This window comes from Panthera leo, chromosome A1 (assembly GCF_018350215.1).
Source record: "Panthera leo isolate Ple1 chromosome A1, P.leo_Ple1_pat1.1, whole genome shotgun sequence".
Taxonomy (NCBI): domain Eukaryota; kingdom Metazoa; phylum Chordata; class Mammalia; order Carnivora; family Felidae; genus Panthera; species Panthera leo.
The window spans coordinates 79,861,705-79,885,609 of record NC_056679.1 but is presented as its reverse complement, the minus strand read 5'-3'; the positions used below and the strand labels follow the sequence as shown (position 1 = coordinate 79,885,609).

The 23,905-nt window shown below is 50.2% G+C and overlaps 2 protein-coding genes across 4 annotated transcripts in view; one reads left to right on the top strand and one right to left on the bottom strand.

Annotated features, from left to right (window-relative positions):
* Positions 1-690: 690 nt before the first annotated feature.
* Positions 691-7,766, bottom strand: ING1 (inhibitor of growth family member 1). 3 transcript variants are annotated; one of them, XM_042930252.1, is made up of 2 exons: positions 7,472-7,766; positions 691-1,648 (listed from the first exon to the last, which is right to left on the bottom strand). In XM_042930252.1, the coding sequence occupies exons 1-2, from the start codon at positions 7,611-7,613 to the stop codon at positions 945-947; spliced, it is 846 nt and encodes a 281-aa protein (XP_042786186.1). In that variant the 5' UTR covers positions 7,614-7,766; the 3' UTR covers positions 691-944. The 3 variants fall into 3 exon arrangements, with proteins under 3 accessions (XP_042786186.1, XP_042786194.1, XP_042786201.1); XM_042930260.1 differs by lacking the exon at positions 7,472-7,766 and adding an exon at positions 6,342-6,616; XM_042930267.1 differs by lacking the exon at positions 7,472-7,766 and adding an exon at positions 5,121-5,211.
* Positions 7,767-12,271: 4,505 nt separating this feature from the next.
* The window catches only part of CARS2 (cysteinyl-tRNA synthetase 2, mitochondrial), a 44,243-nt gene continuing 32,609 nt past the window's right edge, over positions 12,272-23,905 (top strand). Inside the window, exons 1-3 of the mRNA XM_042930250.1 lie at positions 12,272-12,534; positions 12,793-12,843; positions 17,752-17,869. Of these exons, the coding sequence (XP_042786184.1) occupies positions 12,323-12,534; positions 12,793-12,843; positions 17,752-17,869 (381 nt within the window). The 5' untranslated portion in view covers positions 12,272-12,322. The remainder of the gene's footprint in view (positions 12,535-12,792; positions 12,844-17,751; positions 17,870-23,905) is intronic.

Sequence of the window (23,905 nt, the reverse complement as noted above, 5' to 3'; positions counted from 1 at the left end):
ATTAAGAACGACAAAAGAACTTGCTTAAGGCTTCATCTAAACTGCTGGTATACAAATTTGTAAAACAAAAGTTTAAAAATTACTTCCATCCAAATTAAATATCCTGCTAGAGGAGCAAAGAGACCAAATTTATCTCTCGACCTCGCGTCTGCACAGCTCTCGTGCACACACAGGAAACACACCTTAGTCCTACAGTGGCATTTGATGACCCTGAGACAAGCACAGGGTCGCTTGGAAATGCACATTTACGCGCCTTATGTAAATGAGTATGGCCACACTGGGGTGTGTGATGGCACAGAGTGATTCGAAGTTCCATGACCAAGCCACTTCCATGTGGTTTCATAAAAAATATGTCCAATCACTTAAAAAATGGCCACTTGGGGAACAAGCCAGTATATAAGATGTTTGCCAGGTAAAACTTAAACCATTTCCTTTTCTACAAAATAATCTTCAAATTTAAAACCTTTATATTGAATTGTTAGATGGACAGACATTATTAGAGCAAGAAACAGATTTGCTACGGGCTATGTTTGTAGCAATTCGGCTAATTTTTTTCAACATACTCATGAAGTGATGACATTATTTTTATTGAAATAGCAGCTACGTGAAATCTCTTTCCACATTTACTGCGTTAGGTTGCTTCCAGGCCACCCCCAGCCCAGCCAACCAAAAACAAAAAACAAATCAGTCTGAGACTCACTTGAGTGTTTAATTCAAACCTATATTTGTAGTTTCTAAAATGTTGATCCACAGACCACTCTCTGGTTACACGTGTGTAGCAATGAAAACAAAGGCAGAGAATCCCGGCCATCCCGACAAAAGGAACAGCTCCTTTCCCAACATCCTTTAAAAATACACATGGGACCGTCTGGCACATCAGCGCGGGCGGTGGTGGAACACACGGGCTCCTGGTGCTCTCCTCCCTGCGGGCCCAGCTCCGCCAACTACCTGTTGTAAGCCCGCTCCTTTTTGGATTTCTCCAGGGCCTTGTCCATGGTTTTCTCATTCTCCCCTCGACACTTGGGACAGTACCACTTGCCCTTTGGTTTATGATTCAGCCCCACGCAGGAGAAGTGGAACCACTCGATGGGGCACTCGTCATTGTCGCAGCCGATCATTTCTCCATAGGAGACCTGATTGCACAGACAGTACGTGGGCTCGTTCGGGTCGATGGGAAGGTCTGCAGGGGACGCCTCCCTCTCGGCTTTGGCCTTGGAGCGCTTCTTCTTCTTGGAGGCTTTCGCCTTCTTTTCCTTGGGCGTTCCCGAGGTGACATCATCATGGTCGTGATGATTGGCCGCGTTCTCCCGGTTCTCGTTGTTGCGCTGCCGCCGGGACCTCTTGCTGTTGGTCTTTTCCGCCTGCGTGACGGTCTCGCTCTTGGACTTATCCTGGCCGGCTTTGCCACTGTGGCCAGTGGTGTCATTGACCTCCTGGTGGGCCTCAAAGAGCTCCACGTGACTGTCCACCTGCCTGGTCCGGTTCTCCACCAGCTCCACCATCTGACTCACGATCTGGATCTTCTCGTCTCCCAGCTCCTGGCTCCGAATCAGGGCTCTCTGAATGCAGTGTAACACTCTCCTCTTCTGGACACCGTCTGTCTCACGTTTAAATTTCTCATAGTACTCATCCAGCTCCTTTAGGATTTCTGCAGAGGGAAAAAGAAGCATTACACCCATGCCACAAACACTGCTGAACCTTTTATTTGATTCTCCAGTCTAGGAGGAAGCAATGGCGAAGCACAGAAACGATCGCTGCAAGATTTCCTAGGATGAAAATCCTGCAACCTACAGGCCTTTCGAGGGGGCACCGTTTTTCTCTATTGAAAAAAATCCCTGGAACTAAATACAGATGCCAACACCGTTCCGGTTCAGCGAGGTGCCGCTCAGAGCCCCCCGGGGGGCTCTGTGCATTCAGAAGCATGAGGAACGTTTCTCGGAATGGGCAAGGACGAGGAAAAGTTTAAATTTAGATGAAGTGCTGGCACCCAAACTTTTATTTTCTATAAAATTAATGATTTATGTCCTATATTTCCATTATTTTATTCAAATATTCTTCTAACTTAAAGGCCTGTATTTCCTTCATTTTAATGTACCAATGTCTAGAATACCCTGTTAGAGAACGTATATAAATAGTACCCAGTGACCCAGAGCCTCAATTTGTCACATCTTTCTCCTCCTACCACATTATTCCTCCGTATTTACTGAAAACAAGAATGGTTTGTCACAATAAAGCCCAACAACTTGGCTTTGCTTTGAAACAAGGGTGTCACATTTTGCTTTCGCATTTACTGCTTAAGACAATACACATTCATATCTATAAAAACAAACAGATTTTAAAACATTACCAAAAACAAAAACCCTCAGTACTATATTTAAACCTTGTACAGGGGATGCCTGGCTGGCTCAGTCTGTAGAGCATGTGACTCTTGATTTTAGGGTTGCGAGTTCAAGCCCCACATTGGGTATAGAGATTACTTAAAAATAAAATCTTACAAAACAAAAAAACAAAAAGCCCCAAAAACTCTGTACAGACACTATATGATTGGAAAATGTAACTTGGGAAAATTAGGAAATTTCCCAAGAAATAAAAGTTGTTAAATTATCTTGATCAAAATAAAGTAAATATTCTTGCCAAAAGCTATTGAAATACAAATAGAAATTCCCAGTTATTTTCCCCAAACAGTAACAAATCTAAATAGAATCAGGGGCACGTGGCTTAGTCGGAAGAGCACACAAATCTTGATCTCTCAGGGTTGTGAGTTCCAGCCCCATGATGGGTGTAGAGATTATTAAATATCAATAAATAGTATCAGATTTTTTTTTCCCTGAAACCCTCTGTAGTCTCTTAAAATAATGCAATTCTACTCTCCAACCAGGAAGTATGTGTATGTATGGGGCCGGTGGTGAGGGGGGCAGGGGAGCAGTCGGTGATGTATAAAATGTAACCTGCAAGGGTTCCAGATCTTATCTTCAAATAGTTATAAGGCATAAACCTAACACTGAAATAAACACAGGCACTTAGGCCAACCCTGAAGCTTACCTAAATGTAAGTATTCTGGGGTGCCTGGGTGGCTCATTCCATTAAGTATTGAACTCTGGATTTCAGCTCAGGTCATGATCTCAAGGTTCATGAGTTCAAGCTCTATATCAGGCTCTGCGTCGACACTGACAGTGTGGAGTCTGCTTAGGATTCTCTCTCCCCCATGTTCTCTTTCTCTCTCTCAAAAATAAAGAAAACAAAAAAGAGAGCTCTGAAGATACTTCCTAATTGAACAACGTAGACTATCTGCCACCAGAAAGGAGGAATCCCACAGTCTCATAGCGTCTTAGAGTAATTCTGAAAATAGGCTCAAGGTATCTAAGTTCTATTTCATAGATATTAAAATATGAGTTTCTGCAACGTATTTTTAAATTGATTGCACATTACAAAACTATTATCTGGTTTAATCAAGTAACTTTTTTTTTTTTTTTTTTTAAGTTTATTTTGAGAGAGAGCAAGCGGGGGAGTCAGGGAGAGAATCCCAAGGACGGTCAGCACTGTCAGCGCAGAACTGTACACAGGGCTTGAACTCACCAACCTTCAGATGAACCTGAGCCACCGATTCAGAGTTAGATGCTTAACCAACCAACCAAGCCACTCAGATGCCCCTCAAGTAACCAAATTTCTAACGACAATGTTACTCTTTGATAGAAGAGAGAACAATTTTACCTTATTGCTAATATTAAAATCAGTAAGGTATGGCTTCTTTTATATCACAAGCAAACTTATATCCATGTGAGGCCTCAGTCTTGGGAAAGAAACAAAAATGACATCACAAAATTACCCAGAAGTAATTCTGTTCCCTACACAATGGCTTAATTTCTGAGACTCTCCAAGTACACCGTTCCATCAGCAAAGCCAGTTAAGTACACACTGTAACAAGACCACCACCAGTTCTAACTGCGCGGGCGCCCTGCCAGGACACTTTCAGGAGCTTCTTCAGTTCCACCAGCTCAAACTGCTGCTGACGTTCCTTCTGAAACGCTCCACACCAACATCACTGTAGGCAAGCAATGGTACCACGGAAAGAATTTAAGGATTAAGTGAGACTGTAGCAAAATTTAATGTGATCTGGCCAATGTATAAAAGGCTGCACTGGTGTTCTTTATGAAGCTGACTTCCATTGCGAGGTGGGTATTTTTAAAATACTTGAAACATAACGCAAAAATAAGTTTGAATTCAATAATCCAAGCATAACCTCAAATAACATTTAAAATTGGTAAACTAATTATAATCCATCTTTATGAAGCAGTCTCCAGTTGATGCGTACTAAGCAAGTCTGACCCGCAACACAGGCCCTTCGAACGAAAAGCCCGAGTGTTCCCACGTACGGTGCACACCCCCACATGCACAGCGGAGCCCCCAGGCGAGGGGTGACCATTACCGGCAGCTCACTCGGCGGCACCGGCTGCCCGCGGGCACGCCGTCTTCCCCGCAGGAGCAACCAGCCCCGCCGCGGGTGCAGGCTGTACTGGAGACACCTGATCCCGAAGCAGCAACAAAGTAACTTCGAGGGGATGCTAGATGAATTCACAAACACTGTCATCTTGAAATTTCCTGTAGGCGCTAACGGACGGTGAGGGCGACAACGACTCCCTTTGACCTCTGCACCGAGTCGCCGTCCCGGCTCGCCCTGCGCCCGGCCCCTGTCCCCTCACGCTTCCCCCGCTCCGCGCGGACCTGGACCATCGACGGGCCCGGGGAGGGAGGCCTGAGCTGCAACCTCTGCAGCTCCGGCACCGGGACGCCGCCATTGCTCCGCGGCCGGAAATGGCCAGGCTCGAGCCCCTGAGGGACAGGGGCGGGGCCTGGCCCCCAGCCAATGAGGAGGCGGTCAGCGGGCGTCGCGCCCCGCCCCGAGAGCCACCGCCTGTGGGGATCGCCGGGCCGTAGGGCGGAGGCCGAGCGGGGCTCCAATCACAGCACAGGATCGACGAACACGGCCCACCCCAGCAGCGCCAATGGCCAATCCCAGGCCGGAGGCCGGGCGACCCGAAGACATTCAAATCAACTCGACCCCCCTCCTCCTCCCCGCCCCTCTGAAGAAAAAAGAAGGCAGCGGAAACAGAGACCCGTGCCAGTCACTGCGCAATGCCCACCCTCCTCCGGCGCAGCAACCAATAACTCAGCAGCGGATGGATAAGGACATTCCATGGGGGACGCCGAGACCAATCACAGGGAAGCCAAAGCGGGACGTTCGCAATATGCTAATAAGACCCCTATAAAAGTCGCTGCGAAGCAGAGACTCGGCTAGAGCGCGCAGGGGGCGCCATGCCCGCAGGGGTGCCCGTTGCGCTTCGGGGCGTGCGGCTGCTTCCCACCTTTCCCCCCCCCCCCCACGCTTCCGTTTCCCTGCTGCGCAGCCCTGTAAACATTAGTAAACTCCGAGTGACGATCCGCGTCCCATACGCAGCCCCCACTGCCGTGCCTGACCTGGCAGGAAAGTTTCCCCAACAGCCAACAATTCCCAGCGGACACGAACCCTCCTCCTCCTCCTCTGTCCGGAACTCTGGGCAGCCGGGGCTGCAGAGAACGACCCACAGGTCCTCTCCCCTGCCATGTTCCTCTGCAAACAGACAATCTTTGCCCGCGCCCCCCGAGCACAGATGGGCGACTTCCTCGACCCATCCTCCCTTCCCTTCCCTCTCTTCCTCTCCCCTTCCCCACCGCACGCACAGAATAAAGCCCTAGCCCTCAGCGAACTACACCCGGCCGCGCCACCCCCTACACGGCGGCCCTCACTCGGTGTCCAGCTCCACGGGAGGCCCGGGGGGCTGCGCGGGGGCGGAGGCGGCCGGGGCCACACCGCGCGGAGTGCCGACCCCGGACTTTATATAACACTCAGATTCGGGACTGGGTGGGGGTGGCTCCGGGGATGGCAAGCAGAGCAGGGGACCCGCCGCCCGCAGCGCCCTCCCAGAAGCCCTGCGCGCAGCCCCGTCGCTGCGCCCCTCAGCCCCAGCTACCGCGGCACATCCCTCCCTCGGCGCCCTAGCCTGCGCCCCCCTGCGCCCCCTCCCCCGCAGCACCCCGCCTCGTCACTTCACTACAAAGAGCGCTTTGCTCGCGCAGCCTGGCATTGAGACCTCTCGTTCCTCCTTCCTCCTCCGTGTCCGGGCTTCGCGCACAAGGACCTTGGCGAATCAAAGACGCTCCAGACCTTTTGTTCCTGCCCGGCCGGGGCCACCTCCGCGGGCCCGCGGCTCCTCCGGGCGGGGAACAGGACGGCCCGCGGCCCCGCGGCGCGCCGCGACCGGCGGGGATGGAGCGGCCGCCCCCGCCCATCCATCCCGCCTTACCTTGGTATTTCGCGTCGATCTCCCGCATCAGCGAGACGTTTCTCTGCAGGTCGAATGGCAGAGACTCGATGGAGTCCAGGTAGTCCTCCACATAGTTCACCAGGTGGATCTGCTCCCCGTTGGCAGGGCTCAACATGGTTCACCGAGGTCCCCGGCGACTCGGCGCGGCTTTCCGCTTCCTCCAGCCCCCGCCCCCTCGGAGCCCAGCGCTGCAAAATGCAAAGCTCCCGCCCGCCGGCGCCCCCCCTCCGGCCGGCCCCGCGCCGCTACATCTGCGAGCCGCGCCGCCTGGGCCCGGGGACCCGGCGCCTGGCGGGCCGGGCCGGCGCTCGGCGGCCTCGGGCGCGGGGCGGGCGCGGGCTGCGCGTGCGGGCGCGCACCCCGGCGCAAGGGCCGGGGCCGGGGCCGAGCGAGCGCGGGAAGGGGCGCGCGCCGCCCGCCGCGCCGCACTTGTCCAACGTGGAGAACCCAAATACCAGTTTCAAACACTTGGGAAACATTCGGCCCCCCGCACCGCGCATGCGCCCCGCCCCCCACGGCCCCCTCCCCGCGGGCCCCGCCCCCGCCGCATCACGCCCCTCACCGGCCCGGCCGCGCGGGGGGTGTGGCTTTGTCTGTCACTTTGGCTGGGGAAGGGGTCGCGGGAACAGGGGCGGCGGGCGAAGCGCAAACTTTACTAGGAGTTTCGCACTTGGAAGCAGAGCCTGTCGGGCGGCAGTGCACGCCCACCGGGGAACGTGGGGAGCAGCCGGCCTCGCCGAAGACCCGGTCGGAACCGACTTAGTCGTGGTACCAATGCCGCCGAGGCCATCGCTCGCCTGGGTTGCCACCTCCCTATCCACACCCAGCCCCTCACTTTCCAGAGCCCCGCCGCGCAGCCGGGCATAAGTAAGGCCCGAAACAGACTGGCAACGCCAAGACCCAATCCGCTCGCCGCCCTTCCTCGATAGCCCAATCAAACCGAAGGAGAGGCGGGACGAGTGAGGATAACCCCTCCCACGCTCTTACTACGAGAAACCCGCGTCCCGCGGGGGGCGGAGGGAGGGGGCGCGCCGTGCAGGGCGGAAGTGGTGGCGCATGCGTACTTGCACGGCCAGGGAAGCCATCGGCCCGGGAGGGAGGAGACCTACCATTAGGCGGCCGGACCACCGCTCCCAGCAACCTCAGCGGCTCGCGCGCCTGCGCGGTCCTCACCGCCTTCCCTTTGTGTCGCCGGCTGGAGCCCAGTGCCGAGCGGCTTGGAGACAAAGGGGCCCAAGAGGGGAGTTGCATTCGTAGCCGGGCTCCCGCAGAGGGCGGGCGATCCCGACCCCATCCCGACTGTGCCCTGGGATCCGATCTTATTCGAAAGGCCACTCAGATCGGGGCGGGGCAGGCGTCCGGGACCCGCTCCCCTTGCCATCTCGGCCTCTCCCCTCCCCCCACGGCCTCTCTCCCCACCCTAAGCTCCCGGATTTGGGTTTTCTGAAAAGCCCCGCGCAGACGATCCCGTTGCCTAGGCGACGGACCAGCGCGCAGGCCCGCCGCTTCCGGCAGAGGCCCCGCCCCGTGGGCGTGGCCGCGCTCCGCCTTTGTCCTCTGGGCTCCGGCCTCTACGGCCACAGCTGGTGCCTCCGGGGCGGGCCTCCGCTGCAGCGATCCTGTGCAGCTCGCAGGCTTCCTTCCCCCAGGTGGGCGGGGTGTCCTGTCGGGGTCTCTGACCGTGTAGCTGGCTCAGCTCTACCTGCTCCCGGTCTCTGCGGGCTGAGCAGGTGCCCTGGATCCCGCGGGATGCTCCTCCACAGACTCCGAGCCAGGGCGCTCAACTGCTGTGCAAACTCGGAGTGCTCGGCGAAGGGAGGCATGTTGTCAATAGGCCAGGCCATTGGCGATTTTTAAATTACTGTATGTTAGGGGCGCCTGGCTGGCTCAGCCCGTGGAGCCTGCGACTCCTGATCTCCATCCAGGCAGTGAGTTCCAGCCCCAAGTTGGGTGTAGAGATTACTTAAAAATAAAATCTTTAAATAAAAAGTAAAGAAAAATAAATTACTGTGTGTAAGCCACTAATATTTCAGATCAGCCCGACTTTTATAAAATAGGTTGTTATCCGGTGGTACTCATTCCAGCGATCGTACGGCATTTTGTGAGAGGGATGCCAGTAGAGCAAATGAGACTAAATCGAGCTGTTTTGTCTTTGAAATGGTTGGTTCTCGTTCCAACGTTGTTGCGGTGATAAACGACGAAGAATGTAGCACTTTGAAGTAAATAGATTTGATCTTCACTCTTAAACCCCTTCATCCCTTCCCCACATCAAAAGAATGCTCGCTTTGATAATTGGGAAAATAGTTATTTTACTTATGGATTCACACTTCTTTCAGTCTTGGCTCAGTTTAAAGCAAACGATGAAGTTTCATTTCATTTTATACAACAAAATGTATTGGCCACTAGTCTGCACGAAAAGACTTGAATACTATGACATTATGTGACAATAGAAATGGTATATGGGATAGAGATAGGATACAAAGTTGAATAAGAAAAATAATTACTAAAAAATAATTACTTTTCTCTGAGAGCAGACAAAAAATTTTAAAGTACTTATTAGTAGATCTTTGCATTTATTGGCTCTAGAATGAGTGTTTGTCTGAATTTAAGAATAAAGGTAAGACATAATTTACTGCTTCCAGGGATAAGCCAGTTTGAACTAGGGTATCTTAAAAAAAAAATTTTTTTTAAATGTTTATTTATTTTTGAGAGACAGGGAGAGGGGGAGGGGGGAGCGGGGGAGGGGTAGAAAGAGAAGACCTATAATCCAAAGCAGGTTCCAGGCTCTGAGCTGTCAGCACAGAGCCTGTTGGGGGCTGAAACTCAGAAACCATGAGACCTGAGCCCAAGTCGGAAGTTTAACGCACTGCGCCATCCAGGCGCCCCTGAACTAGGTTATCTTTTTTAAAAATCACGATATTATCTGAATAATGATTCCTTTCATGTTTCCATGGTCTTCACAGACACAGAAACAAAAGGTTATCTTAATCATTCAACAAGAAATATTTCGTGAGTGCCAACCAGGTGCTAGCTACTGCCTAGGCCCTGGGGATACAGCAGTGACTAAGGAGCTTACATTCTATAAGATAGTTTACCCTGTGGGCTAAAAAGTCAGAAAATATTTTATTAGCTTTATAAAGTTCTTAAAAAACATAACAATGACTTAACAGTTTTCTGAACAAGGTTAGAAGACCAAAGGCTAAAACGTAACTATGATCATGCATTTTAAATATACTACTAAGGAAAAGTAATTCTGAAAATACATCGAAGAACCCTGGCTGTTTTAGTTCTGCTCTTTGGAGTGTGTTGCAAAGATGGATATTACATTTTTTTTCTGAATTATATTTCTAGTTTAACTGGTGATACTCAAACTCATGGGGGAATAAAATCAGAAGTGAACATACAGTTTTTGTTTGTTTCTTTTCAGGTGCTTAAAAAAAATAACACATTTATTTCAAACTTGAAATACCTTAAACACTGTGCTACCTTATCTACCCTACTTTGGGTTTGCAAGACTTGGCCTTAAAAGCAAAGGTATTACTGAGAACTACATTTTTGGTTGTCATTAAGGACTAGGAAATGGCGTTCAAGATACTTTGAGATCATTATTATTATTATTTTTTTTTTTTTTTTTTTTTTTTTTGAGAGAGAGGAAGCGAGCAAGCAGGAGAAGGGCAGAAAGAGAGGGAGAGAGAGAGAATCCCAAGCAGCCTCCACACTGCAAAGCCCAAACCCATGAACCATGAGATCATGACTTGAGCCGAAATCAAGAGTAGGACGCTTAACCCGCTGAGCCACACAGGTGCCCCTGAAATCATTAATTCTAATATACTTCTTTGTTCTGACCCAGCGGGAGGACGAGTCCCTCCAAATTAACAGGATTCTCTTTTTTGGGAATATATTTGCTAATCTGCCCAGTCATTTTTACTATACCTGAATATTCAACCTGCAAAAGGAGTTGTATTTTAATTATTCATAATTAATCATATTTTAATTATTCTGTATCATTAAATAGAGGGTTATGTTTATCATAGTTTTGATGATTTCCAGAAGACTTAAGAAAAAGTAGAATTGCTGCCAGTTAGGGCTGAACATATTACACGACCGGTTTTCTGAAGACAGAAGATCCCATTGTTCATTTAAAAGTCATGACTTTTCTATGGCCAATTCAAACATGCCAGCTATACAGATTCATGTGTAGGATTTGGTCTTCAGTGTTACTAAATCTGTTTTCAAAACTTCTAGCCTTTCCCGTGAATTCTGTGTGTTGTCACAGATTGCCTTTTGTTCATTTTCCTCTTTTACCAGCACATCTAATATCTGGACCAGAGCTTTCCCTACCAGATATTTTACTGCCCAGATTTCCTCCCACAGGCACAACAGGTGGATTTCACAGAGTAATTCAGCAACCCTTTGCTGAATTTAATCTGCTTACAGTGAGAGAGTTCAAAAAAATTTACAATCTCAAGTACTCAGAAAAATATACACATTGTACTACAAATAAGAGACAGTAACAAAGGAACCAAAATAGGGATGCAGAGAGCAAGGGAGGGATAACCTGCCAGTAGGACTTTGAGGAGTCAGGGAGCCTGTGCTTAGCACTGAGGGAGAAGTTGCCTAATTCTCAACCACAGGTTCTAACGCTTCAGCACTATGCATTAGAACAGAGTTTACGTTGGATTACAATTTAGCTTGAAGCACAATTGCAGAATTAGACTTCAGGGATCTTGAAAGAAAGAAAAAAATAAGGAACATACCATTTTGTCTCTGATTAAGAATTTTCCTTTCAACTGAATGACCAAAACAAACCAAAAAAAGGAAAGAAAAGAAAAAAAAAACAATTTAGGGACCTCTGTGCGGTTTTGAGGAATGTAAAAACAAAGGGGATTTCTTTCTCTTTCTCTCTCTTTTTTGAGACATTGTTTTGCAAGACATCAGTAAGGGTACTTTTGTCAAGACAATATGAAAGCGACTTCAAATGAATCCGCCTTTTAAAAGTCCCACTGAAACCGCAATTCAGATTGTTTTTGTTCTCGAGAGGAGATGATATAGAATGTTTAACCTTAATGAATCCCAAGTAGACACTTCCCACTACTGGCACTTGATGAATGGGGCGGTTTCCAAGCTTTGGTCTTGCATCCGGAGACAGAATGCTGTCTTGGGGTGCAAGTGTGCCTTGTGCTGTTAAGTGGAGACGTGCTGTGTGCGTCTTGGGGTATCAATATGCTGTGCTGGGGTGCACACGTGCCTTGTGCACATTGGGATCATACGTTGCTGTGTTGGGGTGCAGACGTTCTGTGTTGAGGTGATGTGTTTGCTGTGTGTGTGCGCTGGGGCACAAACGTGCTGTGTTGGGGTGCAGACGTGCTGCGTAGGGGTGCTGATGTGCTGCGTGTTGTGTTGGGGTGAGACGTGCTTCCTGAACAGGCGAGAAGCCGGAGGCGTGTGCCCGCACGGTGAACTCCGGCACGGGCGGGAGGTGGGCACCGGCCCTAATTCGTCAGCGCACAGCCCGCACGACGGGCTCCAGGGAGAAGAAGGGCCCCCTCCTCCGGACGCGAAGGAGCGCCTCTTCCTACCTCCTCCCGCGCCCGCGCCGCGCCCCGCCCCCAGCGCCGCAGCAGGCGCCACAGGCCTGTGGGAGGCGCCGCGGCCACTTCCCGACCCCTTCTTCGGGGGTTGACAAGGCCGAGGCAGGTCATCTTCCGGAATGGGCGGGCAGGGCTGCGACCCCTTCCGGGATGGGCGTGGCGTGGTCAGATCCTTTTCCGGGTTGGGCGGGGCCTGGGCGTCCGCCGTTCTGGGTTGGACAGGTCACGGAAAGCCTTTTCCGGGGTAGGCGGGATCTGGAGGCCCTCTTCCGGGTGGGCGGGCCCAGTGCGAGTCCCTCCCGGAGTGGGCGTGGCGAGCCTGTCCCGCGGCCGCAGGTCCCCAGGCTCCGAGCCGCGCGCCTGCAGGCCATGCTGCGAGCGTGCGGGGCGGGCGTGGGGCCCCAGCTTCTGCGGGCGGCGCTGGGTCTGGGGGCCTGGCCCGGTCCGGAGCGGGCGGCGTCGGGGACGCGCGGGCAGGGCTGGCTGCAGCCGGCGGGCCACGACACGGGCGTCAAGGTGTACAACAGCCTTACCCGGAGGAAGGACCCCTTGATCGTGGGCAGCGCGGACGCCGCCTCCTGGTAGCCGCCGGGGACCTGGGGGACCGGGGTGCTGGGGACCAGGGGCGGGAAGGACTGTGCGTCGGAAGGTTCTCAGGTGGAAAGCATTTAGTAAGTGACAAGTGCGTGGCGGCACAGTTGGAGATACTGTGCTGTAGTCACGGGTACTTGACAGGCTTGGGCTGGGAATCCCCCAAACGTGGTTCTATGATACCCTGAGAATGTGGTGTCCTTTCTTGCAAGTATGATTCACGTGATGGATTGTAACTGTGTTCCTAGGTATAGCTGTGGACCAACTGTCTATGATCATGCACACCTTGGCCATGCTTGGTGAGTGACCCCAGTTTGATTTTTCACGCTTCAAGCGACCATTTATTTTGTAAAGAAGGAGTCTTTTGCAGGTTTTTTCCATTTCTCAAGTGGCAGCTTAATACCGAATATAGTCCTGGTGCTGTGGGAAGCACACCTGTTAACAGTCTCTCATTTCGTTCTTGTAGTAGTGCTAAGCGCTCATGCCCATTTCACAGGTGAGGAAACTGAGGGAGGCAATGAGGAGCGGTGATAAATGACCTGTTTTGGAATTAGATGTTTAATGCGATGAGGCCATTCCAGGGGTTAGGACTCAGCTGGTGAGTTATTTCTGGCCCCACTAACTTCTTTCCAACTTTGGACAAGCCACTTTATTACCTTGAGTCCTGCTTTCTTTATCTTTGTGACGGGGACGATAATTGTATCCATCTTTTTTCAACCTGCACAATTTTTTGAAATAACGCCCATACAGTGCTGCTTGCAGAGTGCCTGAAGTGTGATGCGTGGTGGGGACTTCACAGTTAGTGTGAGGAACTTCCCCGAGGTCACACATTCAGGAAGCCTGGAGCCTGGTGTCTCTGATCTCCCAGGTACTCGCTTTCTCAACCTGCTAACCAGCAGCTGCACTCCTGCCTACCTTTGTCAGAATTGCACTTTTCCGAATACTCTCTATGTTCTCTCATTCGTGTTTTAAACTTGTTGTGTTTCAGACCTAGACTAAAAGTGAAAAGCTACCTGTACTCATTACACTTCTTACAAAATCATGTATCACCCAGGAAGTTTGGAGCATTTTTTGTGTTTTGTTAACATCAGTAGTGTGGGAATCCTTTCTTCCTTCACTGTGGGCTAACTTAGCGTTACTTGTAAAAAGCATATCTTGACCTCTTTATTGAAGTATGAAATATGTTGGGGAAGTATTAAAAAACAAGAACTCTTCCCAACCTGGAAAAACCTCTCCACAAAGGCAGAAGAGAAAGCAAAGTTTATTGTTGAGTAACATTAAATCAGAACGGGACATGGTCACAGGCAGCCCGCTAACAGGATTGCAAAGACAGAACTCTCACTCTCATAGAGCCAGGTGAGTGACACTTGTGAGATCAGGTGGGGTTTGTGACGTGCAGTCAGATGACACGTCTGGCCCGTCCCTCTTCCTTCCTTGATGACTTTATTTCAGAAGGGTGGCTCTTAGCTCTGATGGATGTTAGCAAACAAACGGGGTCCCAGTGATCAATACAAGTTCTGTTTACTGAGCGTTGATGCCGCAAACTGAAGAAAGGAAATGTTTCACTATAAAGCTGCTTAGACTGAAGGTCTTCTAGAAGCCATCCGCACAATTTTCCACTTGCCCAGGAGACCTTTCCCCTCTGCATGCACGAGATCGCGTTAGTGTGTCGTGTTGGGGTTTACACTGATTAATAAATACCTGAAACTCAGAGCACCTGGGTGGTTCAGTCAGTTGAGCATCCGACTTTGGCTCAGGTCAAGATCTTGCAGTTTGTGAGTTCGAGCCCCAGATCAGTCTCACTGCTGTCAGCATGGAGCCCATTTCAGATCTTCTGCTCCTCTCTCTGCCCCTCCCCTGCTCATGCATGTTCTCTCAAAAAAAAGGAAACATTTAAAAAAAATATCTGAAACTTTAAAAAAAAAAAAAAAAAGGTGGCTCTCGGGTCCTTGAGAGTTTCCTGGTCGTGGGACTCAACAGAGGCTTCCTTAGCCATTAAAGCCATCTACAGAAAACATTTCATAAAAATTAAAACAAACCTTTTTTTTTTTTTTTTTTTTTTTTTTTTTTTTTTTAATTTTAGAGCACACATGTGTGCCTGGGAGTGGGCAGAGGGAGGGACAGAATCTTAAGCAGTCTCCACACTCAGCGCAGACCCTGGCGCGGGGCTCAATCCCACCACCTTGGGATCATGACCTGAACCCAAATGAAGAGTCAGATGCTCGACCAACCGACCCACCCAGGTGCTCCTTACATCCATTTTAGTAGGACTGAGGAATTTCTGAAAGAAAGGGGCGGTGGGGGAGAGCCTGTTTCCTTATTTTCAGCTAGGAGAACCAAGCCTCTTGATTATAATTTGTACTTGCCCTTACAAATACAGAAAAGAGTACAAATGTTAAGCGTACAGCAGAATGAAGTGTTCATTGCTCTTAGAGGGAGACATGTTACTGACAGCCTAGAAGCCTCCCCAGCGGCCCATTCGTCAGTCTCGCCCCCCCCCCCCCCGACTCCCCTCAAGGATAAGCCTGGGCTGGGAGACAGAACCCATTCTTCAGGAGTCCTTCAGGATGTCCCTGGGGGTGGAAAATCTAAGAACTACAAGATTCTGAAGATATGAGGTCGTATGGGCAGGGAGGGGCAGGCCTGGCTCCACTGCCCCTAAGGTAAAGTTCGAAGTCCTGAGGTCGTCTCTGCAGTTCTATAAGCCTGTCCCGACTTACCGTCCAGGCTCACGTCTCCCCACCTTCCTCCCCAGGTAGCCACACTGGCCTCTACTGAAAAAGACGTGTACCGGGCACCTGGCTGGCTCAGTCAGTAGTGTGTGCGACTCTTGATCTCAGGGTTGTGAGTTCAAGCCCCACCTTGGGCGTAGAGCTTACTTAAAAAAGAAAAAGAAAGAAAGACATGTAGTTAACAGACACAACACCTGCTCTTGCTGTGTGCCAGGCTCTGCTCTAAATGCTCTGCAAACACCAGCCACTGTAACACCCTAACGGCACCGGATGATGGTGCTGTGATCCCCCAGCTACAGATGGGGACATGCCGGGAAGGGGCTGACATTGTGGACATGGAGTGGCCCCTGGGGGAGTCATGCACCTGTGGCCTCAGTGCCATGAAGCCCTTAAACTCCTCAGGGCCAAGCCTGTGACTCTTTTTACTTTGTGCTTCTTACTTTTTCTCTGAAATCTCACTGCTTGTAGGGTCTTTCCCTGCTCAAGTCGCAGGAAGGGCATGGTGATGCCTGTAGGAACTCGTGCTGCACAGGCCTCAGGATCACGTCCAGCAACCCCATGGGGTGGTGGGATTTTGCCCAGTTTCTGAGTAAGCAGTTCAAGCCTTCAAATGATTAAATATCTTGGCAAGGAGTTTCTGACATCGCTTTGTCACCCAAGCTGCGTTCGGGGAGTGGGGGTGTGGCAAGCCGAAGGGGTGTGATAACAGGGCTCGTCCTCGAGGGAAAAGGATGTTCGGAACTTAGGTTGTGCGGATGACAGATGAGCGTGAGACTACCTGACCTTGAGCTTTAAGGTTGCTTTTATGAGAAGCCAGATTCTTTTTGCAATTTATATCCAAGTTAGTTGGCGTTTAGTGCAATAATGATTTCAGGAGTAGATTCCAGCGATTCATCCCCTACTTATGACACCCAGTGCTCATCCCAGCAAGTGTCTTCCTGAATGCCCCTGACCCATTTAGCCCATCCCCCTACCCACCTCCCCTCCAGCAACCCTCAGTTTGTTCTCTGTATTTAAGTGTCTCTCTCTCTTTATTTTTTTAATGTTTATTTTTGAGAGAGAGACTGAGTGTGAGCTGGGGGGAGGGGCAGAGAGAGAGAGGGAGACACAGAATCCAAAGCAGGCTCCAGGCTCTGAGCTGTCAGCACAGAGCCTGACACGGGGCTGAAACCCACAATCCATGAGATCGTGACCTGACCCAAAGTCAGACGTTCAACTGACTGAGCCACCCAGGCACCTGTGAATTTAAGAGTTTCTTATGTTTTGTCCCCCTCCCTGTCTTTATCTTATTTTTCCTTCCCTTTCCCCGTGTTCATCTGTTTTATATCTTAAATTCCACATGTGAGTGAAGTCATATGATATTGTCTTTGACCAATTTCACTTATCATAATGCCATCCAGTTCCATCCACATAGTTGCAAAAGGCAAGATTTCATTCTTTTTGATTGCCGAGTAATACTCCATTGTATATATATACCACATCTTCTTTATCCATTCATCCATCAATGGACGTTTGGGCTCTTTCCATACTTTGGCTATTGTTGATAGTGCTGCTATAAACATGGGGGTGCACGTGTCCCTTCAAAACAGGACTCCTGTAACCCTTGGGTAAATACCTAGTAGTGCAATTGCTGGGTCGTAAGGTAGTTCTATTTTCATTTTTTTGAGGAAACTCCACACTGTTTTCCAGAGTGTGAAGCCAGACTCTTGACATTTACAATTTTTTTTTATGTTTATATATTTTTTTGAGAGAGAGAGAGAGCACGAGCGCAAGCTAGGGAGGAGCAGAGAGAGGGGGAGAGAGAGAGAATCCCAAGCAGGCTCCATGCTGTCAGCACAGAGCCTGACGCAGGGCTCGAACTCCCAAAATGGGACATCATGACCTGAGCCCAAATCAAGAGTTGGACATTCAACTGACTGAGCCACCGGGCACCTCCAGATTCTTGACATTTTAAATGGCTCTTGAACCCTTCTGGTTTTATAAGTTTGAGTTGCCCCAGTGTAGCCCACGGATAAGCCGATGTGTTAATATTCTATGATAGTTTTACACATTCTTTAGGAGCGACACTGTACAGCTTTCATTGTACTTGCCTCGATTTGTTGTTACTGCTGTTCTGCCATAGTGAAACATTACAGTTACTCTAGAACACGAACTGGGATGGTAACAGCTCTCTGTATTTTAAGCACCTAGTGCCATTGTATCAGCGGTGAATTTTTATACAATCCAATGGATGTAAGCGCACTTACCAGCTCCAACGTTAAAAGTGCTAATACTGCACCTGACATTGAGGGGATGCCTTTGTTAGTTTCTCGCGAGGACCCGCGTGGGCCCTTCTCCTAGCTGCACGTGAGCTGTCCGTTCTGTCACACACCCGACTGCTCTGTGGCAGCCTGTTAAAATGTAAGGCGCTCCGTTTTAAAGGTCACGGCGGTGATTTTCTGCATTAAAGACGCCCTAATACTTATTTCCTTGCAGCTCATATGTTAGATTTGATATCATTCGAAGGATCCTCACGAGGGTTTTCGGATGCAACATCATCATGGTGATGGGAATCACGGACGTGGATGATAAAATCATCAAAAGAGCCGGTGAGGTAAGCGTCGACGACGACCATGTTGATCGTGTGAGTGTTCTGATCCCTGCGTGGCAGTGCCGTGGCTGTTGCACACGTGTGTTTTATGTCTCACTGTCCGTGTGTGACCCAGCGAGGTTGTGCTGACAGGTTCTCAGAGGAATCCCTGTCCCGGTAAAAGAGGCCTGTTCGATTCTGGTCGCCAAAGCCTTTGATGCCGAGTCTCGCTCTGTCCCGGTCTCCTGCTTGAACCTCATCCTTTTCTGGCCCCTCGGCCCCCCAGCCTCCTGCGCAGAGGGAAGTCAAGGGCCACTTTGGGCTAGAGAAACTGAGCTCATGGGAGGCTGAATTTTCCCACCTGTTATGTGTGAAGCGAACGGGGCACTTACAACTCATACGGTATTTAGGGGAAGTTTTTTGGGGGGAAGTTTTAACTGAGGGGTTGAAGTTAAATATTATAGTTAAATTTTTAAAAGTCAACTTTCAAAGGTTTGTCTCTTCTGCTTGTCATAATTAGCAACTTTGACAATTATCTCTAAAGATCTGTAAAGGATTGTTAAACGGTCCAATCTGTGCAAAAACCTACACAGAGCATGTGACATTCCTGTTATTTTAGAAGATGTATGTATGTACTGAACACTGTATGTGCTATTTTTTTTCTTTAGGAAACCAGTTTATAATGTTTTATAGTCTGCTTCCTCCACTTAGTGTATTTTGAGAATTTTCTTCACGTTCTTAAATATTCTCGAGCATTTTTAAATAGCCTCGTAACATTCCATCACATGGACATATCATAATTTATTTACCGTTCTTAGTTTTGGACTCTTAAGTGCTTCCATAGTCAAACTTATTTTCTAGAAACCACATCTCCCTGTTTCTCACAACTTGCCTTTTTTTTTTTTTTTTTTTTTTGTAACTTTTATTTACTTAAGAAATCTCTACACCTGACATGGGCTCGATGTCACGACCCTGAGATTAAGAGTCGCACGCTCCTCTGACTGAGCCAGCCGGGCGCCCCCCAATTTGCCTTTTTAACAACTCGACAGCATTCCATGCAGGGGGCTATGCAGCAGCTCCCCATCTGGGCTGCATCGTTTATAGCTGTTAAAGATAGGGCTGCTGTGAATGTCTTTTTTCCATAATGTCTTGTTTCACTAAATACTTTTCCCAAAGTGGAATTTCTGGTTGAAGGAGGAGTGGGTTCTTTGATAAGGCTTTTCTTCTAAGAGTTGGGCCACTCAGAGCGTTTACTAGCGGCACTGAACATGGGCTCCGGCTTTAAATGTGTTTCCTTGAGTCCCTCGGCACAGCTGGGTTGGCCAGTGGGCAGCTTAGCCGGTGTGCCGTGTTCCCCTAAGGTAGACTCAATCTCCATTTCCAGAACTGTCCCCGAGGGTGTATCGAGCCACCAGGGGTCAGACCTCCGCCTGGCTTTGTGCCCACGAAGGTGAGGGAGACGCTTCCTGGCCGCACGGAGCTTGTGTCCCCCATGAGGCGGACGATCCCACAGAGGGATGCTCGTGTGTCACATGGCTCATCTTCTAGCCAGGATGGGGGACCACAAGGAAATCCATCAAACCGCCCCGGAATTCAGAAATGACTCCCTGGAGGAGGTTAGCCCGCTGACCTGCAGTTAGTGTCAGAACAGGGTTGAGTCCCGGGACACCGGCTGCACGTTCGGTGACAGAAAGAAGATACCGCAGGCTGGGAGCGGAGAGCGGGCAGGCCGGCCTGGGTCACTGTCCCTGGTGCCCTGGTGGCTTCCATTCTGTCTCTGCCGCTGGGGTCAGGTGTCCCCCCGCTCCAGCCAAGGCCGTGCAGACGTGGGGAGCCGTCCCTTCGTTGGGAGCTGCAGTGAGGGGCAGACGTGAGAGGACAGCAGGGAAGGCAGGGGCGAGGGGTCCCCGGGCAGGTACCGCTCTGCGACAGCTGGCTGACCCCACAGGAGGAGGGGCTTGGAGTGGCTTCCCCAGGACTGTGTGACTTGAGTGCGTGCTCAGCCACCTCGCTGGGGGCACAGCCTTCTGATCCTAGAGTGAAGCTTTTGAGCAAACGAGCTGGCCTGGGGAGGGGCGGGGGGCAGGGAGCTGTGCTGTTGTCTGGAATGTGCTAGGAGCGGAGGCTGGCCTGGGCAGGCGCTGGGAAGGCTGACCCCACAGGGGCTGAGCAGGAAGGCCTGTGTTCAGAATGGAGACGGCACCCAGAAATCCATGGTCTCTGACGTCGTGAGCACGTACTTGGAAGGAACATGGCAGCACGAGGCGTTTGGAAATGCAGGTTGGTTAAGGAGGAAGGTGACGCCGTGAGTGTTTCCTCCATCCTTACCCTCAGTGGGCACCTGACAGCCCAAATGGGTCCCTGAACTTGATGAATCGGGCTCTGCTGTGAATCTGCAAAATCGGGGGTGGAAACCTCGACCTGAAAGGCCTGGGTGGAGACGGTCAGGCTCTGGAGGGCCCCGGGGGAAGGGGTGGGGGTTGGTTAGCCAAGTGGGTGACGGGACACATGTCCCAGGAGGGGCGGCAGCAGGGGTAAACGCAGCTAGAGGGAAGTTAGAGGATTTCACAGATACCATGAGGAGGCAGCGCATGTCAAAGAATTATGTTCTACTTAAGGGCACAGGCATGCCTCATTCGGTTAAGTGTCTGACTATTGATCTCAGCTCAAGTCATGATCTCATGGTTCGTGGGATCAAGCCCCATGTCAGGCTCCGTGCTGACCATGCAGAGCCTGCTTGGGATTCTCTCTCTCTCTCCCTCCCTCCCCCCCTCCCTCCCTCCCCCCCCCCCTTCTGTCTCTGCTCCTCTCCTGCGTGTGCTCACTCTCTCTGTCTCAAAATAAACCAAAAACAACAACAAAAAAATCATCTCCTACTTACACTATGAACAGGCTGGTAGAATTGGCTGAAAGATTCTGTATGCAGAGAGCGCTTAATTTTTGACCCCTGAGAATTTCCATACTTGTCCTGTCATATGATGCTAATGTGGCACTGGGTAGATCTCTTCAAGATATATCTGTAGGATGATAAAGCGCGTATCTGAAACATGGTTATGAAAACATCTATTTGTTTTTTAGCATCTCGCAAAAAAGGCCGTCTTTGATCCAGTGCAACCTTTTTAAGTGACGGCGGTATTCTTCGTGCCATCTGCTCCGGCGCTTTTAAAATATTTTAAATTATAACATTATGCTTTTCTGAATCACTCCCTTGACTTTAATTTTTGGCTCAGTGTTACAGTTTGTCGGGGATAAAAACCACAGACAGGTTTCTGGGGTGAGGGTTTCCAGAGGAATATGGTACATCTGCATAGTCACCGTTTGTAAGAAAACTTGTAATGAGTGTGGCATAGAGATTTGAGCCAAAGGTATTCTTTCTGTGCTTCAAGAACACCGGCCCCTGTTGCTCTTCTTTCTGGGAGGAAGGCTGGACGCTCAGCGTGAGTGCCAAGGCCCGAGCAGTGGGACTCTTGCCAGGGGGAGAACCAGCTTGAAATGGTTTATGATGGTCAGGGCGAGCTGGACAGGAATCTGAAATCACGGGACTAAGATGCTGTTTGGCCACCTGCGTCCTATGGTTTGCTGGGGGGGTGGGGAGTGGGGAGCAGTGCCAGCCCGATGGTAGTGGGATGACCAGCTGCCTAAAAATCAAATTTAAAAACTTTACTTTTAGAATATGATTCCGCTCCTCCCTGCAAAGCCGGCAATGGATTGATATTCCCCTTACAATTCACTGTCACTCAGCATTTCCGAACCATGCCCTCTGGGCTCGTGCGTGTGAGCTGGAGAAGCCACAGGCGGAAGAGGGGTTGCGTGTTTGCAGTATGGTACTTGCTAGGTCGTTACAGGAGTGTGTGTGTGGCCGTGTGCGTGAGTGTGCATGTGTGCAGCTGTGCGTGTGTGCATGTGTGCAGCCGTGCGCATGTGTGCGTGTGCATGTGTGTGCAGCTGTGTGTGTGTGCTGCTGTGCGCACACGTGCATGTGTGTGCAGCCTTGAACGTATATGTGCGGCCGTGTGTGAGTGGCCGTGTGTGTGCGTGCATGTGCTGCTGTGCGCGTGTGTGTGCAGCTGCGTGCATTCATGTGTGCAGCCGTGTGCGTGTGTGTGCAGCTGCGTGCATGCATGTGTGCAGCCATGCGCGTCTGTGCGTGTGCATGTGTCTGCAGCCATGCGTGTGTGTGCATGTGTGTGCGTGTGCATGTGTTCTTACTATTCCCCTTCTTCTGAACTAGAGACCCGGATTCTAAAGTTCACACGGGACGGCACAAAAGCAAGAGTAGCAGGAAAGTTCTGTAAAAGAAGAGTATTAAGGAGGGAGTAGTCTGACCCGATACTAAAACATACTTTTAAAGCTATGGAAAATTTTTTGTTTTCATAATCTTTCCCTTTTCTGGCACAGTTTTGAGGTCAAACAGACCTACAATCAATTGCATTTAGTGCACACGAGGCCCACAGCACGGTGACGTGTGCACCTGTGAGCCCGTCTCCCGTGTGCAGACGCATGTCTCCATCCATCCATCACCCTAAAAGTCTCCTCTGCCCCTGGCCATCCTCCCTCCGTGCCACCCTGCCCCCGAGCATTCACCAGTCTGCTTTTTGTCGCTCTCAAGGTTGTAGGAATTAAAGGTCATTGTACAGATACAATGAGCAGATAACAGGACACGTTAGAAAGTTGGACGTAGACACATTAAATAATGGAAATTTGTTTTATGGTAACGATGGCACTTCACATCAGTGGGGAAGAGAGGAATTATCCAGTAGAAAATGTTGACTGTTAGGTAAGCATCTGGGAGAAAAATAAACCCCAGTTGAATGTGTGCCTCAACCAAATCTAGGGCAGATTGGAGACTTAATATAAAAGAAATGGAACTCCAAATTACTAAAGGAACTTTGGGGCAGTTTTTATAGCCTCTTACTGGGGAAGGCTTTCCTAAATTTGTTTCCAAACCCAGGAGCCATTTGTGGGAAAAGATTGAGAAATATAATTTTTTTTAACGTTTATTCATTTTTTGAGAGAGAGAGACAGAGCATGAGCGGGAAAGGGGCAGAGAGGGGGAGACACAGAATCCGAAGCAGGCTCCAGGCTCTGTGCTGACAGCTCAGAGCCCGATGCGGGGGCTCAAACTCATGAACTGCGAGATCATGACCTGAGCCAAAGTCGGACGCTCAACCGACTGAGCCACCCAGGCGCCCCAAAGATTGAGAAATATAAAGGATTGCTAAATATAAAAATTTTTTCTACATGACCTAAGATAACCATAGTGTTGAAAGACTGTGAAAATAATTGAAATTCACATCAGAGATAAAAGGCTAATTTCTTTCATGTAAAAATACTTCCTACAAATCGGTAAGAAGAGAAACTGGTATGGTGGCCATACGTTCCCTGTGAATGTTTCCTAAACACGTGAGATGTTCACGCCCCCTCAGAGGAGGGAAATACATGTTACAGTTACGAGAAAGCATCCGTTAGCTGTCATGTTGACAGCGTCCAGAGGTGAGTCCCCTGCGCGGTTGGGGCTGGCCCCGCAGACACTGACGCACCCTCCATGGGGACTGTGGACAGTAGCCAGCAAGGGTATGTGCATGTGCCCTCTGCCCGGCTGTCTCAAGTCCAGGGCCGTAGCTCAGAAATGAACCTGCATGTGTGTGATGTGACGTGTGTCCCAGCAGAAGACAGCGTGACGAGGGGCCTGGGGAGGGGCTCTGAGTGTGGGTGTGTGATGGGAGGCAGTCAGGGGACAGGTCCAGGTGGTGGTGGTATTGTGTGCAGGCCGCAGGTTCAAGGCAGGGCGGTACATTTCAGGAGGGAGTTGCAGATACGTGTGGGGGGGTGCTGGGTGTCGTGTCTTCAACAGAGGTGTTAACCAGCATCGTCCATTCACACCATTGTCTTCACAGCCGCACCGAATCCTCGTGGCAAACTTGGGGGTCATCTCTGTGTTGCAAAGAAAGCCTGAGGCACAGGGGTTCATTGCCTTCCCCACGGCCACACAGCTGAACCGCCCCTTTGTTCGCCAGGTTTATTTATTCAGTACCTGTCTATTGGTGAAAATTTCTAGGA

Bases quoted from the DNA above. Each gene is read 5' to 3' on its own strand.
- ING1 (XM_042930252.1), bottom strand. From the start codon at position 7,613: ATGCAACTCCCCTCTTGGGCCCCTTTGTCTCCAAGCCGCTCGGCACTG. The intron at 1,649-7,471 runs GTAGGTCTCCTC...TTCCCTCTGCAG, and splicing joins GGTGGTCCGGCCGCCTAATG to AAATCCTAAAGGAGCTGGAT.